At 59.1% G+C, this 14,932-nt stretch overlaps 5 protein-coding genes across 5 annotated transcripts; 3 read left to right on the top strand and 2 right to left on the bottom strand.

The window, feature by feature from the left end:
- The first annotated feature begins 230 nt into the window (after window positions 1-230).
- On the top strand, window positions 231-3,039 carry KVR01_013739 (uncharacterized protein). Its single transcript, XM_044792924.1, has 3 exons — window positions 231-1,434; window positions 1,534-1,781; window positions 1,865-3,039. Exons 1-3 carry the CDS (start codon window positions 392-394, stop codon window positions 2,161-2,163), a joined length of 1,590 nt encoding a protein of 529 aa, XP_044637277.1. The 5' UTR covers window positions 231-391; the 3' UTR covers window positions 2,164-3,039.
- KVR01_013714 (uncharacterized protein) lies at window positions 3,031-6,589 on the bottom strand. Its single transcript, XM_044784376.1, has 2 exons — window positions 3,841-6,589; window positions 3,031-3,684 (listed from the first exon to the last, which is right to left on the bottom strand). Exons 1-2 carry the CDS (start codon window positions 6,229-6,231, stop codon window positions 3,499-3,501), a joined length of 2,577 nt encoding a protein of 858 aa, XP_044637252.1. The 5' UTR covers window positions 6,232-6,589; the 3' UTR covers window positions 3,031-3,498.
- A 48-nt stretch (window positions 6,590-6,637) lies between these two features.
- Window positions 6,638-8,989, bottom strand: KVR01_013711 (E3 ubiquitin-protein ligase PRP19). Its single transcript, XM_044785628.1, has 3 exons — window positions 8,839-8,989; window positions 8,236-8,731; window positions 6,638-8,152 (listed from the first exon to the last, which is right to left on the bottom strand). Exons 1-3 carry the CDS (start codon window positions 8,849-8,851, stop codon window positions 7,210-7,212), a joined length of 1,452 nt encoding a protein of 483 aa, XP_044637249.1. The 5' UTR covers window positions 8,852-8,989; the 3' UTR covers window positions 6,638-7,209.
- A 407-nt stretch (window positions 8,990-9,396) lies between these two features.
- On the top strand, window positions 9,397-10,056 carry KVR01_013721 (uncharacterized protein; the record flags this gene model as incomplete). Its single annotated transcript, XM_044782807.1, has 2 exons — window positions 9,397-9,891; window positions 9,961-10,056. 2 exons carry the CDS (start codon window positions 9,397-9,399, stop codon window positions 10,054-10,056), a joined length of 591 nt encoding a protein of 196 aa, XP_044637259.1.
- A 3,436-nt stretch (window positions 10,057-13,492) lies between these two features.
- KVR01_013745 (uncharacterized protein) lies at window positions 13,493-14,734 on the top strand (the record flags this gene model as incomplete). Its single annotated transcript, XM_044788219.1, has 1 exon — window positions 13,493-14,734. The coding sequence occupies one exon, from the start codon at window positions 13,493-13,495 to the stop codon at window positions 14,732-14,734; it is 1,242 nt and encodes a 413-aa protein (XP_044637283.1).
- Window positions 14,735-14,932: the final 198 nt, after the last annotated feature.

A 14,932-nucleotide genomic window follows, 5' to 3' on the forward strand; every position in this document is an offset into this window, starting at 1 on the left:
CGTCAACTGGTGCTTGGCCAGCTGCCCAGGTGCAGTTGGACAAGGAATTCATCCCACGGCTAACAACCAACCCGACCCGCGTCAGCGGCTAAGCACTTGCGGAAAAAGAGCACAGTTCGAGGTTGACATGGTGCCGAAATGACGACACACTGCCTAGGATTAGGATTAGGATTAGGATACTCGACCAGGCAGGGCGCCTATGCAAGTGAGTACGGAGTACTCCGTAACTACAATGTCAGGTCTCGGGCAGCCAGTCAATTGAGCCAATTCATCCTGTTCCTCATGCTCTACTCTCACCTGAAAGACTCCCCCAGCTTTGCTATTGAGACTGCTCCAATCCCCCCATCATACAGCATACTATAGCAGTCCACTCGGGCCGGCCGTGATCGCCATGCCTCCAGAGCCGGTGGCTGAGATTGAGCTGGCCGACCAGTCACGCAAAGAAGGCTCTCCTCAAGCCTCCCCTCATGATGATGATGATGATAATACAACAAACGGCTCCGGGCAAGAAGAGCCGTGGACCAGCCTGAGGGTGAGCAAGGTCCGGGGCGTCACCGTCATCGTGACCCTCGCCGGCGTCAGCTTCCTCAACACGATGGGGTCCGGCATCCTCATCGCCGCCCTGCCGCAGATCGCCCGCGACCTCGGCCTGGCCGAGGAGTTGATCCTCTGGCCGGCAGCCGTGTACGCCCTGGCCGCTGGCTGCCTGCTGCTCATCTTCGGCACCGCCGCCGACGTCGTGGGCGCAAAGCTCATGTGGGTGACGGGCAGCTTCCTCTTCGCCATCTTCACCGTGGCCGTTGGCTTCTCGCAGACCGGCCTGCAGATCATCCTGTTCCGCACCTTCCTCGGCGTCGCCATCGCCATGTGCCTCCCCACCGCCGTCGGCCTCATAACCGCCACCTTCCCCAAGGGCCCGTGGCGGAACACGGCCTTTGCCATGAACGGCATGGGCCAGCCGCTGGGTTATGCCTTGGGGTTGGTCCTGGGCGGCATCTTCACCGACGGCATCGGCTGGAGGTGGGCCTACTACATCATGGCCATCATCAACGTGATGCTTTCCACCGCCTCGCTGTGGTCCCTGCCAGCCGCCCGCCAGCGCTCCGACAAGAAATGGACGCGGAGGCTCATCGACGAGATAGACTGGATCGGCGCCATCGTCATGAGCGCCGGCCTGGGGCTCTTGCTCTACGTGTTGGCCATGGTGTCTTCTTCATACATGAGCATACGGCAGCCCACCAGCGCCTCCCTCCTGGCCGTTTCACTTGTCCTGTTGATCATCTTCCCCTTCTGGATGGACTGGCAGACAAAACGAGGCCGTCCTGCCCTTATACCAAACAAGCTGTGGCGGAACTCGGCCTTCACGTCCATCTGCATATCCGTCTTCTTCTGCTGGGCTGCCTTGAACGGGATAGAATATTACATAACCTTATAGTGAGTGCAAGTACCTGCTGATTCACGCCGTGACCAGGACAGCAGCCCGGGCCCGTGACATTGCATGCGTCAATCGAACGCCGCTGACCCTGAATATAGCTTCCAGAACGTCGAGGGCCTGTCCGCGTTGCAGAGCTCAATCCGGTTCATCCCACATCCCATAGTAGGGACAATCACAAACATTGCTACGGCGTACCTGGTGTCACGAGTTCGGGTCCAAACTCTGGCCGTCGTCTCTGCCCTGATCACCGTCACGGCCCCAGTCCTCATGGCAACCGTAAGGGTCGGCGAGAACTACTGGTTCGCACCGTTCTGGGCCTTGATATTGTCCCCAATAAACCCAGATGGTGTGTCACTTAACTAACCTTGGAACTTGTCCTTATTTTGGCCTGGTTGCTAACCTGTAACTCGATTCTTACGAGGGCAACAGTCCTATTCACCGTTTCCAACATCGTCATATCCGAGGCTTTCCCCGAGGGAGTTCAGTCATTAGCCGGAGGTGTCTTCAACGAGGTCTCTCAGTTCGGCAACTCGGTCGGCCTCGCCATAACGGCAGCTGTTGCAGCGTCCGTCACCGCGCACAAACCATCAACCGATGATCGAGCCCACGCCTTGATGGAGGGCTATCGAGCGGCTCTCTGGACCGTGTTTGCGGCGACGGCGGTTGTCGTGCTGGTGACCAGTGTTGGGCTGAGGAAAGCTGGTACGATTGGGAAAAAGGATCAATAATAATACATTTGCCGACTCGGTACATCAATGGCTTACATACTGTCGTGGGGCGGAGGACCTCTGCAAGCCCAGTTTGGCCCTAATTAGAGCTGAGCAGAAAGCAAATAAGATGGGCCATAGGTATTAATCTTAGAAGAAGTTTACACAGGAAGTTTACACAGGATAAAGCTGTCTCTGTGGCACGAGACTGAGGCCACGTGCCCACGCATTGTATGCCCTATGCTGGTGAGGAGGTCAGGACATCTTCTAAGGAGCAACACATTTCTTCTACACATCACTCCAAGTATACACATGTGTTAGCAGCAAAGAGGAGCAAGCATGGCTGGTGGTGACGTGCAACAAAGCCACCGTACTGCATCCACCAATGGCTCAAGGTCTGTACCTGCTTGGGGTGTACATATGTACTTGAGGAGTTGCAGGCCACAGAGATACCGGGCAGATCCCCCACCACAGCAGACAACTCACAAGGTGGTTGCCACCAGCAACCTCCAAGCTTGTTTGGGCTCCAAGCATTGTGGGTTGCATGCACATAGGGGGAAAAGGGCAAAATTCCATAGGAATGGTTGGCAGCTCCGTCATGGTGGGCTGGAGATGTTGCCGTTATGGCTTGTCAAGTATCCACTACTGGGCGCGTGCGTACAGAGCAGAGGGGTGGTAAACATAACTTACAGTGTAGGATGGGTAAGGCAGGTTGTATACAAGGAATTGGGTGTGAAAGCAGTGTCACTGTCTTTGGGTGAAGCCAGCTGAGCTGCTGGCTTCTTGCTGACGGCTCCTTGCTGCCCCAAGGCAACATCACTCAGAAATGGGGTCCAGCCTGCAAGGAGATTCACATGGAATGAGATCTAGGTCAGGTTCTCGGTCAAGTTCTCAAAAAACACCGCATGGAAATCATTCTCGATGGCCTGCAGCTACACAAAACCCTGCTAGAAGCCTGCCAGTGATGCCGTATGCAATGGTGAGCTGCAAGCATGAGCCTAGCCCATCCGGATATGTAGAGGTGCATGCTGAGTGAGCCATGGTATCATCCCGTTGTCTGCCATCCATTGTGGCCACCAGACTTTTTGTGGAAATGTGGGATGTATGCTTTCCCCCCTCCTTGCCGCCCTCAAATGTAGCTTCTAATTGTGAAGCTCCTGTTCCCCAACGCCTCGCAGGTGGATGAGTCAAGGTGGTCTGTGAATATACAGATAGTCAAACAAACAAAAAAAGAGGCATAAAAGCCAGTGTCGTGGCGGCTGATGCAGTGTTCTGTGTGACACTAGGTAGGCAAGACCATGCCAAGTCCCACCTCCTCCGCTGCCGGCCACGGTGGCTGCCTAAAGAGCCAGCTGCTCACAGGAAGATGCCAACCCAGGCAGAGTTGGGGGACACCTCGGAGTCGCAGTCATCCACAGCACAGAAGATCTTGATCGACTTGGATGTCTCGCTGGGCTGGAAGCGGAAGCCGGTCTTGGCAGCGGCCGAGTCCTTGCCCTTGCTGTGCTTCTTGCGGTTCTCGTAGCATTTCTTGCAGAAGACCTGGAATGGGATCCTCCCGGTTAGCAAGCGGCCTTGTGTGGTGTATGTGGTGCAGGTGACCTTGGTGGTGAATGAGGAGGGGCTCCCGGGTGGGGGGGAGGGGGGCATTCAGAAAGGCGTCAGATCAAAACAAAAAAAGGAGGGGCAAAAACCTACATGGCCACAGTTCTTGACGGCCCAGAAGTGGTGCTCCTCCTGGCTCTTCTTTCCCCTGGCCTTCTTGGCAGGCCGAGGGTTGTCATCCTCCTCGTCGGGATCATACTTCAGCTCACACCCGCAGCTGGGACAGACGACTACGTGCTCCTCCTCATCGTCGTCGTCTTTGTCCCCTCCCTCTGGGCGGGTGTTGCGAGTGAAGCCGGGTCTGGCAGGGGGTGGGGGCTGAAAGTCAGGCTTGGGGGTAGGCTGGCGGCCACCAGGAAAGCCAAAGCCGTTGGCCTGGTAGTTGAACTCAGGCGGGTTGCCTGCGAGGGGGTTGAGGGCGTTAGGGGCGTTGGGATCCATGTTGCCAAAGGGGTGTGGTGGAACGGGTATGGCTCCGACGATCTGTACCTCAGCTTCTCTGGGGTTGTTGTTATTGTTGACAGCCTGTGCGAGAAGGTTTGGGAGCAGACCACGAATGGACCCAATAAGATGGCGGCCAAACTCCTGATACTGGGCACGATTGCCAGGGGGGATACCGGCAGCAGGAGAAGCAGAACCTGGGGCTGGCAGTCGACGATGGTGGTGGTTGCGGTGGGCAGGTTGGTTGTGGAGTTGTGCAGCAGCAGCAGCAGCAGGTGGGGGAGGTAACCGTCGATTCGCTGGGATGATGTCGTCGGGCGAGTCTAGGGTAAGGTCAATGACAGCTGCAGCGTTGCCATTCAGGATGCTGCCATCACTACGGTTGAGAGATGGCATGCGCCCATTCTGCGCAGCCATGTGCCTCCTGGGGTGTCTCGGGGGCAGTACGTGTACTGCAAAACCTCCACCTCCACCTCCACCTCCACCCTCACCTTCCTCATCCTCCTCGTCCTCATCATCATCAAAGATGTGAATGTGGTTGTTCCTGTGGTTATGACCCAGGTTGTGACTGTTGTGTCGCAGGATATTGATGGGGCGGTGCCGTTGAAGATCAGGGCTGTCGGGCTCCTCTGTCAGGTCAATCACTGGGACATGCTGGTCGGCAGCCTGGTGGTCCACATTGTCATCAACATCTCCTTCCATCAAGTCTTGGCCTTGGTTGTTGTCGTTCTGGTGCTGGTGATCGCGGCGCTGCTGCTGCCTCAGATGCCTGGCCTGCCTTTGTTGTCTGCGCTGGGGGCCAGCAGCTCCTGGGGCGGGGCCCTCAAACACGACCTCGATGAGCTCGTCGTCCTGATCCATGCTCGAACTGTCGCCTTGGTACAAGTGCTCCTGACCTGGCCCGATGTCTTGTTCTTCTTCTGCAGCTGTCCTCCCTGCTGGCGCCTGTGGCCCCCAGTTGCCTCTCCCTGGACGTCGGGGTCCAGCCTCCCTGGCCGACCGTGCAGCCCTGCGAGCCCTCTGCAGGCGTAGGTGCTGCTGCAGCAGAAGATCAGCCTCGTGCTGGTTGTGGCCTTGGTGCTGATCTTGAATATTCTGGAATGGCACTGGTGTTGCCTGCCCCCAATGCTGCTGTGTATGGCCCTGGCGACGTGAGCGCTGGGATTGTCCGTGTCGCAGGGAGGGTTCAGCGAGGGGGAGGGGGTGGTGGTTGTCTTGCGATGCCTGGTGACGCGATGCCAGGTGACGCTGGGACACGGGCTGGGGGTCGAAGCGTCGGGGAGGTTGGTGTTGGTTGGCAGGTGGAGGAGGAGGGGAAGGGCGGTTGCCTGGTTGATGGTGGTGGTCACGGTGACGGTGACGGTGGCTGTGACTGTGCAGACGGGAACGGTGGTGATGGTGATGTTGAGGTCGGTGGTGAAGGTGGCGGATCGGGTGGTGGTGGTGGATATCTGGAGTCAGGCTCGCACGGGCGGGCGTGGCGGGCCGGGCAGGACGGGGTGGCGGCGAGTGGTGCCAGTCGAGGCCAATGCCAATGTCGTCGTTGTAATTAAAGTCGTTAGACTGCAGGTGGTGAAGACGGGGCCGATCGACAAGTGGGTCTGGGTTAGGTGAAGAGGAACTCGAGCCTGTGCCTGTCGAGCCTGCCCCTGCTGGGTCTGTCGTGTCTTGGCCCGAGTCAAGGTCGAGGCCGGGCCCGGAACTAAGATCAAGGCCCGAGGCGAGATCGAAATCCGAGGCAGAGGCAGAGGCAGAGGCAGAGGCAGTCACTTGCAGGTCTGATGCCGAGTCAGAGTCGGGGGGAAAGATGGAAGGCGAGTGGCCAAGGGGCAAAGGGAAAGAGCGGGAAGAAGACGAGGCCGACGGCGACGGGTTCAAGTCAAAACCAAGACCAAGATCAAGACCAAGGTCGAGGTCGAATTCGGGCTCGGGCTGGTGGAGACGGTCGGCAGGGTCGTGCTCGAGGTGGTCGCCGTAGCCGCCGTTCTGCAACAAGAGGTAGTCGTCGTCCAGGACGTCCAATAGCAGCGGGGATGCGTTCATAGTGGGAGGGAAACCCGGCTCAAAGCATTGTCTTGTTTTGCCCCTTCTTCTTTCTCCCGTTTTCCCCAGCCCTCAAGTGAGTGCTCTCTCTTTGTCTTACTCTCGACCAACACGGAAGAGCAGCTGCCAAGGAGACGAGATGGAGTGTGGGGCAAAGGTCCACTTCAGACTCGTCGCCAAGTCAAGTCACTGATCAAAGTCACTGATGGGAAATAACAAGAGCAGAAGACTGCAGCCAGTCGGGCCAGTTATGGGGCCACAACACAAGCCTTGATATGCGGCTGGTGAGCTTGGGTAGAGAGAGAGAGAGAGCCGGCAGGAGCTGGCAGGAGCTGGCAGGAACTGGCAGGGAGCTGGATTACCGAGGGTAGGTGAAGGTATGTACTCCAGTACTGTTGTTAACCACCGTTTGATCAGCTATTCTCATCAATCATTTATGACATTCGGCACACCTGCCTTTCCTGTTTCACCGTACTGTGTAATGCCCTGCTTATTGCACATTCATATACATATGGAGGTATACCCAGGCACGTGGGTACCTAAGTACCTAAGTACCTAGATACCTGTATACCCACATATTGTTAGTCCAACGGCTGGATGTGGATGTACGGAGTACCTAGGTACCTAAACACCTACGCCTCCTGCCAGGCAGACCGAGCGGCAATCTCATTGTCGTGGCCGAACAACCATATATCTGCCACCATTGTGAACATCTCCATAATGCAAATCAAAACCTCCGTATAGCTCCCATAAGCAGTGTGCCGAGCTCTCGTGTTCTGATACCGTATCTAAAGACCCTATACCACCCATCCAGTCCAAGTATCATTGTCAACCAGGGTGGGGGGCCCTCCCTCCTCCTCCTTTCTTTTTGATGATATACAGTGTGTTCCGGCCCTATTAGCAGCCCCTCCTCTCCTTGGTCTGTCCAGGCTCCTGTCACTGTCGCCTCGCCTGTGCGCCGAGAATCAATCATCCTTCCTACGCCTCCTCGTCGGGAGCCCTCATGACTGAGATGACGCCGTCCACGTTCACCGTCACCAGCGTCTTGGCCTGCTCGCCCCAGCCCAGCCCCACCGCCGGCGTCGCGCTCTGCAGCAGCTCGCTCCATTTCTTGCTGCCCTTGGAGTACTGCTGCACCGTGACCCCGGACGGCCCTGCCGTCGCGAGGAACTGCCCCGTGTAGTCCCACGCCAGCCTCTGCACCGAGCTGCCCACGTCCAGCACCTTGGCCGTCGCCGCCGCACCCTCCTTGCGCAGGTCAAACACCGTCACCGTCGTCTGGCCCTTGGCCGTCGCCGCGATCCAGTACCCGTTCTCCGAGAACGCGAGGCCCTCCACCGGCGCCCCCAGCGAGAACGTCGCCGCCTCCTCGCCTGTCTTGGTGAGCAGCATCTTGATCTCCCCCGTGCTTGTTCCCGCCGCGAACAGGTGCCCGTCCGGGTGGAACGCGCACCTCGTCAGCGCCGCGTCCGTGTACACCCGGCTCACCCGCCGCAGCCCCGACAGGTCATACAGCACGAAGCTCTTGTCCGTGCCCACCGACGCCAGGATGTTGCCGCCCGGGTGCAGCGACAGCGCCGTCGCCGCCCCCGCGTGCTCCGAGAACGACGCCACCTCGCTGCCCTTGTCGTACACCTTGACCGACCCCTTGGCCGTGGCCAGCATGACCCTGGACCCGCTCCACAGCGTGTCCGTCACGGGCTCGTCCACCTTGAGCGACCGCTCCAGCGTGCCTGCCGTGGTTGAGAAGATGGCCACGTCTCCCTTGAGCCCCCCCACGGCCGCGTAGCCTGCCTCAAGCCCGATGGACGATGCCTGCGGGGCCGGCAGCGACTCGGATAGGCGCGGCGCAAAGGTCGCAATCTCGTCGGAGCTGGCCCACCCGCTGGGCACCGGCCTCTTCTTGCGGCTTTTGGATAACCTGTGATTGTGGGCCAGGTCAGAATCAGGTGGGATGCGCAGCAGGCGGTCAAACATGAGAGGAGGGTGGGGGGTTAAACGTACTTGGCTTGGGTCTCGTCCACATGCGCGGCCAGCTCCTCGGGGAGTGTCTCGTTGTCCACGGCCATAGCGTCGCCGTTGGCGCCGGGGCCGGAGGCGGAGCCTGCCGACACGGTCACCCTGGAGAGGGCAGCCCTGGCCTCATCACGCTCCCTGGTGAGGCGGGCGATGACGCGGACGGCGGCATCGTGCTGGTAGAGGGCGTTTGCGAGCTCGTCGCGGGTTTGTGACAGCTGCTGCTTCAGCTTGAAGGTCTCGAGGGCGAGGGCATCCCACTCGTTCTGGAAGGTGGACAGGAGGGCGGGGATGGAGGTCAGGTTCGGGGCCCTGGGCCGCACGACGCGGGCGGACTGGATGGGCAGCAGGTCTTCAGGGTCGAGCTCGTCGCCGGTGATGGGATCCTTCCCGTTCTCCTCGATGTACTTCTCAATCAGCCGCTTCTCAAAAACAGTGCCGGTCTTCTTGGACACGACAGGCTCCTCGGGAGCCTCACCCGAGACTGTGGACGCGGCGGTCTTGTGTTAGCTAGCAACGACGACTGGCAACGACGACGGGGCCAAAACAGCTGTTGGCAGGTTGAACGACAAAAGGGTAGGTAGTACGTACTGGCACAAAGCATCTTGGCTCGTCCTTGTTGCGCTGGCGAGTCAATGGCAGGGCCAGCTGGGCGATGTGGTGATGGGTGTTCTTTTTGCGAAGCTCGAGGCTGGACGCATCAATTGATCAAGGCTGGCACTGGCACGGTTTTGCAGCCGCGTTACGAGGTAGGCCCAAGATAGACCAGAAAGGTACCTTGTTGAATGTACCTGCAGAGCAAGGCCAGAAACCAGCGTGCTCGGCAGGCAGGCAGCTTCAGCCAGCTGGTGCCAGATGGGCCGGGCCGTCCTTGGTGGGCCCGTGCAGGGTACCTGGGCACCCCGTACTCCGTACTCCGTAAGTACCTAGGTACTTATCTGTCCAGGCGTCGACAATGACGACATGGCGTGCCGAGACGCTCTCCATGTACTCCGTACCCAGGCAATCAGTTTGCTTGCCTATCTAGGTGCTAGGGGCTTTCCAAGGCAGCTGCAGCACTGAGAGCTGTCGGGGGTACTAATAATATAAGAGGCACCGGCCAGCTAGCTAGCTCGATCATGTCGACGAACATTGAACCCACGAGACACGATGGCCCCAACACTCCCAGACGCCACCAGCCTGCCGACACTGCCCGATGCAGAGCTGATAGCAATCCTCGACCTGCTCTTTGAGCCCAGCGACGACCTCCACACCCTCGCGCTCCCGACCCTGCGCGCCATCACCTTCGCCTCCTACGCTGAACTCATCGACACCCTCCGCGACCAGCTCCTGGTCATCGCCCAGAGTGTCCGCGCCGACCCCAATGCGCGGGAGCCCCTCCACTCCATCCTGGGCTCACACCCGCGCCTGGGCGAGAAGAAGGTCCACAGCACCCAGAGCGCCGCCGAGCAAGCCCAGTTGCGCGCCGGCCCTGACGGAGAGGCCGAGAAGCTGGCCGCCCTCAACCGCGAGTACGAGTCACAGTTTCCCGGCCTGCGCTACGTCGTCTTCGTCAACGGGCGCGGCAGGGACGTCATCATGGAGGACATGCGGAAGCGAATAGACCGGGCTAGCCTGGAAGAGGAGGAGAAGGAGGCCATCATTGTAAGTCGCAGGGAGAGGCCTCTGCTCCGTCGTGTGGAGGAGAGCCAATGCACTGACAGCGTCGCACAGGCAATGGCCGACATCGCCAAGGACAGGGCCAGCAAGCTCAAAAAAGAGTCTGATGAGTCCACTGTCGGCCGGTCTGCTCTCCCAGCCGACAGCTGAGCGCGTCTCAAGTCCCAACCGCCACCAATCCGTTCCCCACCAGGTCGTGGCCTCCACCCCGTCACGGAGAACACATCTGCCCTGTGAAGGATGATCTACACAGTAGGGCTGAGGAGGTCGACAGTAACTACATTGCGCGCTCAACTCGCGCTCTTTATGCCATGGTTTACAGCGTGTCTCGAAATACCCCGAATCAACGCGCTATGGGATCTGACCGGAATCTCGAGGCCATTGTCCCGCCCTGGTTGCTCGCTCTGCACCTGAACGAGGTTCAAGTGCTGTGTGTCACTAATGCAAGGCTGCGAGTTGACCAAGATCGGAACAGTATGCTGTATGCTGTGCGGGGCGGATGGGACGGAGCGAGTTCCTTAATGGTCACTCACATCTCAGCTTATGTATGCCAGCATCCATGGGAAGTCGAAGGGCACCCAGTAGGCAAGTCTACTTGCGACAAGTCTCACTTGCAAAAACCTGACGAGGCACCACTCCCCTCGGGAATCTGGATCGTAGAGCTTCGAGCTTTCGGCGTCCCGCTGATTGGCCTCATGCCAGGATGGCCACGGCGAGCTCGGTTCCGGCCGCCCACCTCCGGGCTCTTAGCAGAGCACTCGTATTGCAGCGCAACCCAACAGTGATGGCTGCAAGTCATACCGCAACGTCAAGGCGAAGTGAAATCTACGGCTTGTGGTTGGTCAGTAGCCAGCGCTGGTCGGACGGCTGCCCAGTTCTTGCGGGGCTTGTAGACGGCCCAGATAGCACGACCCGGTCGCTGCGACGATGTGTAAGCATCAGCGAGTCTTGATGTCGGCCCAGCGCGGCGGCGTGCCAACAGGGACTCACATTACCAGCCAGAATCTAATCGTTGCCTCGGTTCCTGCCACAACTGACTGTGCGCCATGTATCATGGCAGACCCGACAGCCTGAGTCGTTGCCCAGGTCTGACCCGGGTCTCGTCAGCGAGCAGTGCCGTGGATATCCGATCTCCGGTTGAGTTGGTCAGGCGCTGAAGAAGTGAGCAAGGGGACGCGCTACAACATTGAGCTCGGCACGATGCCACCTTACGGTTCTGGAAAACCGCACTCAACCCCCTTCGACTCGTCCAAGCACAGCAGGGCTGGCAGGGCGATCTACTATGTATTACGAGAGCAGTGCGGCGCTGGTCACATCGGCCGGCCTCTTCCCCTCTCCTCTCCTCCACCCGGACGTGCAATCTCGAGGGACGCCTTGTACCGATGTACTACGTTACCGACGACCAGCCTGCAGGAGACGGGTGGTTGCAGGTGTCAAGCCCGTCCCCCGGGGATCTACGAGTCTTCACACAACTGATTCTGTTCCCATTTCCAACCACACCAGTCCATACGAGGCAGGTTGGCAGGCCGGCCGGCTGGCTGGCAAGTAGGGGCACCTGCAAAAGCGAGGCTGCCCGATTTCTCACTCGCCTGCATGGAAGCGGCCCCAAGCATGCATGGATTTTTCCATACATGGACTCCACACACAAGGCTTGATGAGCTACTGCACGCCTGCGGTCAGACTCGTCCAGGCCCGGACGCCCCCCTTCCAGCCCATCCCAGCCAAAACCAGGCGAACGCTGGGGGCCCTGGGGCCCTGCTTGGAATACTATGTGGTAGCTCTTTTCCTCCGGCGCGCCCAGCATCCCGCGTGACCAAGCCTCCTTCGAATTGGAGGACATAATTGGGCCTGACCGAGCCGGGCAGCCGGGGTAATAGCTCCCCTGGTCCAGCTCTCGCCAACAACCTGGGCACTCAGGCACTCTGGTACTCTGGTACTGTGGTATACACACCCAGCCAGCCAGCTCCGTCTTGACCAACACCTCCCCTCGACCATGTCTATAGGTCTGATTGGTATTCTTCCACGCGTTCCCACAAGTTGCGAACTGTCACGGTCAGGCACCCCACGGCAGCACGGCCATTGTCTCCTCGAAAAGCCACACCCAGACGTGACGGCCTTGCCGCTTTGATCTCGGTGAAGTCGAACTGCTTGTCGCCCGCCGTGCATACCTAGACCGCGCACATATTACCTCGTCAGCACCAGTCAGCTCGACCGTCAAGCGAGCTGAGTGAGGACAGGACGGTTCCAATCACAGGTGAGCACCTGGCACGACGGAGCACATGTGGCCTGGCCCAGACGTCTCAACCGCGTGGCCTCCGCTCGCTCTCCCGCCCATCAGTTGTGCCTTCAGGCACAATGTAAAATGCAGCAGCGGCAAGCTAGACCAACAGAGAATCTACAACATCCTGCCAGCCTGCGTGTCCTGTCACCTCCCAGGCTAGGCTCGACCAACCACTCATGTGCTCCTTTTCACTACCCCGACTTTTGGGTCATGTTGCACTCCCTTCCCGTCCATTGCCACCCCTCCCCCCTTGTTCTGCCCGCCCGGGGGAGGGGGAGGGGGGTGGGGGACGCACACTGACATGCAGCCTCCCCGGATCCTCGCATGATCAATTCTTATTAGTTGGCAGCAATGGTGCTTGTGCTTTGGACATCCTTGCAACGACCAACCCGTCCTCGTCCTCTCTGGCCTGAACGCGTGCAGGAGAATACATCCAGAGCTTGGGCAAGCGCCTTCCCCCACATCCTGCTATATGGCCCGACTCCTGATGGCAGTCTCGTGTGTCGTGCCGACTTGGGTTGCGCTGTGCTAACAAGCAGCAGCTGAGTCTTCCTGTCTTCTTTTTGCCACCCGCTCTGCTAGCCCTTGGGGTCGTTCACCCTGAGCACTCCGTCCGGACGAGGCATATTATCTTAGCGCATCCTCCCCCCAGCTTTCATCTCTCACACCTCCTCGGAGGGGGCCGATCGATGCTGGGAGGAAACGGGGTTGACCTTTGACGCCTATATGGGGTGCACATGACCTGCGTACCAAACCCAGCTGTCCTTAGGATTTGACCTCTTACACAATCCATTTTCTCGTTTGGGACCGATCAAAACGTCCTGCTCGTTTGTAGCCGCGGACTTGGACGTGGACGACGCCACCTCACAATGATGTTCCGCCGTCACTGACGGACCAGGCATTTCCTGGACTCACTCGATCTTGCGGGCCCAATCGACCATCCCGACGCCCTGTTCCTTCATGACCCCATGCCAGCCAGAGACGCCCTGAGGCCGAGTACACTGCTGAAGCTAGCGGAGGCGTGTAGCTACCTGCCACGTCTGGAAACGAGCGTCCATCGCGGTGTTGGTGGATGGTTACCAGTGCCGATATTTTCCTATATTGTACTATTCGTGCCTGCTCAAGGCGTCTGCGTGTGGTCAAGATATGGCTGTCTCCATCCATGGATTGACCCAGGCGACATTCTACCGAGACCACCATCATTACCAACACCACCAAAGACCAGCCGTGGCTTGCGCGAGAGCTATTCCACCCGTCCTCAGTGATCCCTCGTGGGATCCTCAGCCGCCACGACCGATCTGGTCAATGGCAATACAGTCCGACTTACGAGATCACCAAGAACCTGCCTCTGCCCTCAAGACGTCCTCATCGGGGCGCTCACGCCCCTCTTCACCAGAGGGTGCGTCGGCCCTGACCCTGCCTGCGGCCTCGTCTCTTTTGCCACGCCATGGGCCGCAGAGACGCCCTGAAATCACGTTGTCAGACCAGCCTGCGGAGCTGACGCGCGTGGGCCCCAAGAGACGGAGGGCCCTCCACGATGTTGATGGCCCTCATACTGGATCCCTGAGCTGCAAGAAGCGCCGACTACGTCGCCATCTCATTACTTCAAGGCTGTCGCGGCCGTACTCGTCACCAGCTACCCACATCTTGAACCGGGAGGCGGCAGCCGGGGCCAAACGCTTCCTCAAGATGGCGGCGGCGGCCTCGGCGAGGAAACTCACGACCGTCGTTGTGCCGACGCCGCCCACTGCTGACTGGGGCTCTGGCAGGGCGGTGGCAGCTGCCCAGGTCGCCACCGTCGTCCCTGCGAACAGCATTCACCACCTGGCACCGGCAGAGATGGTACGCCGGGCAGCAATCATGAACAGTTTCAGGATCCGAGTGTGCGACGAGGCCCGGCAACGAGGGGAAAGGACTGATCTCCAGCTGGCGGCCAGTGCTGCGCTCCTAAGGGCGGGGCCCGGGCAACAAGGGGTCGGGTTTGTGACGACACCAAAGACCGCGGGGGCGCACACGTCGCTCAGCTCATCACCCACACAGGACGCAACGAGAGATCCCGGACTGGGACCATACAGGTCAACCATGGCGTTTTCCCCGACAAAGGCCACGCAGCCGTCTCTCACGGCTAACACCACGAGGATGTCTCCACCTGTACAACACGCAGGAGGGACCGCCAGTTATTCACCCCCAAATAGTCCTAACAAGCACCCAAGACCTCGTGGCGCTGGGCGGACATCGCCGGGTACGAAGCCACTGAGATCCCCCGAGCTCTTAGCTCAGGGCAGTCATGCCGAATGTGGTGGACTAGACGACGACGAGCTCAGCTTCCCGGCAACGGATTACTCCGACGACTTCCTGGAGAATGAGTCAGACGAAGTGTATACTGACTTTGGGGCCATCTTTGGTGGGTGTGGTGAAGACGGGGACGAGGCTAGAGACAGCGGTGAGGCCCTGAGGCCTGCTGGCGAGGGGTCTGGAGAACATGGTGTTGAGCACTTTGAGGATTACATGGACGACTTGGACGGCATCCCATGGGGTGCGAGGTGAGGCAAAGCTCGTGCAACTGTAACAGTACTTTTTCTTTTTCTGCATACGAGGGCTGCTGTCAGGAGGCTAGCGATCTGACCATGACTACCGCATCTACCGCATTTGCAAGCATCATTGCGCATCCAGCCAAATCGGGTTTAAAAAAGCAATTTAAAAGGCAACGGTGTTGTTGGGCATGGTCTGTTCCACATCTGTCTC

Source organism: Diaporthe batatas, assembly GCF_019321695.1.
Source record: "Diaporthe batatas strain CRI 302-4 chromosome Unknown Contig00031, whole genome shotgun sequence".
Lineage (NCBI taxonomy): Eukaryota > Fungi > Ascomycota > Sordariomycetes > Diaporthales > Diaporthaceae > Diaporthe > Diaporthe batatas.

Excerpts from the sequence above, each read along its gene's own strand:
- KVR01_013739 (XM_044792924.1), top strand. The coding sequence starts at position 392 with ATGCCTCCAGAGCCGGTGGCTGAGATTGAGCTGGCCGACCAGTCACGC. Across the intron at positions 1,435-1,533 it reads GAATATTACATAACCTTATA|CTTCCAGAACGTCGAGGGCC; the intron begins GTGAGTGCAAGT and ends CCCTGAATATAG. Across the intron at positions 1,782-1,864 it reads GTCCCCAATAAACCCAGATG|TCCTATTCACCGTTTCCAAC; the intron begins GTGTGTCACTTA and ends CGAGGGCAACAG.
- KVR01_013711 (XM_044785628.1), bottom strand. Across the intron at positions 8,153-8,235 it reads GTGGACGAGACCCAAGCCAA|GTTATCCAAAAGCCGCAAGA; the intron begins GTACGTTTAACC and ends CCACAATCACAG.
- KVR01_013714 (XM_044784376.1), bottom strand. The coding sequence starts at position 6,231 with ATGAACGCATCCCCGCTGCTATTGGACGTCCTGGACGACGACTACCTC. Across the intron at positions 3,685-3,840 it reads CCGTCAAGAACTGTGGCCAT|GTCTTCTGCAAGAAATGCTA; the intron begins GTAGGTTTTTGC and ends ATCCCATTCCAG.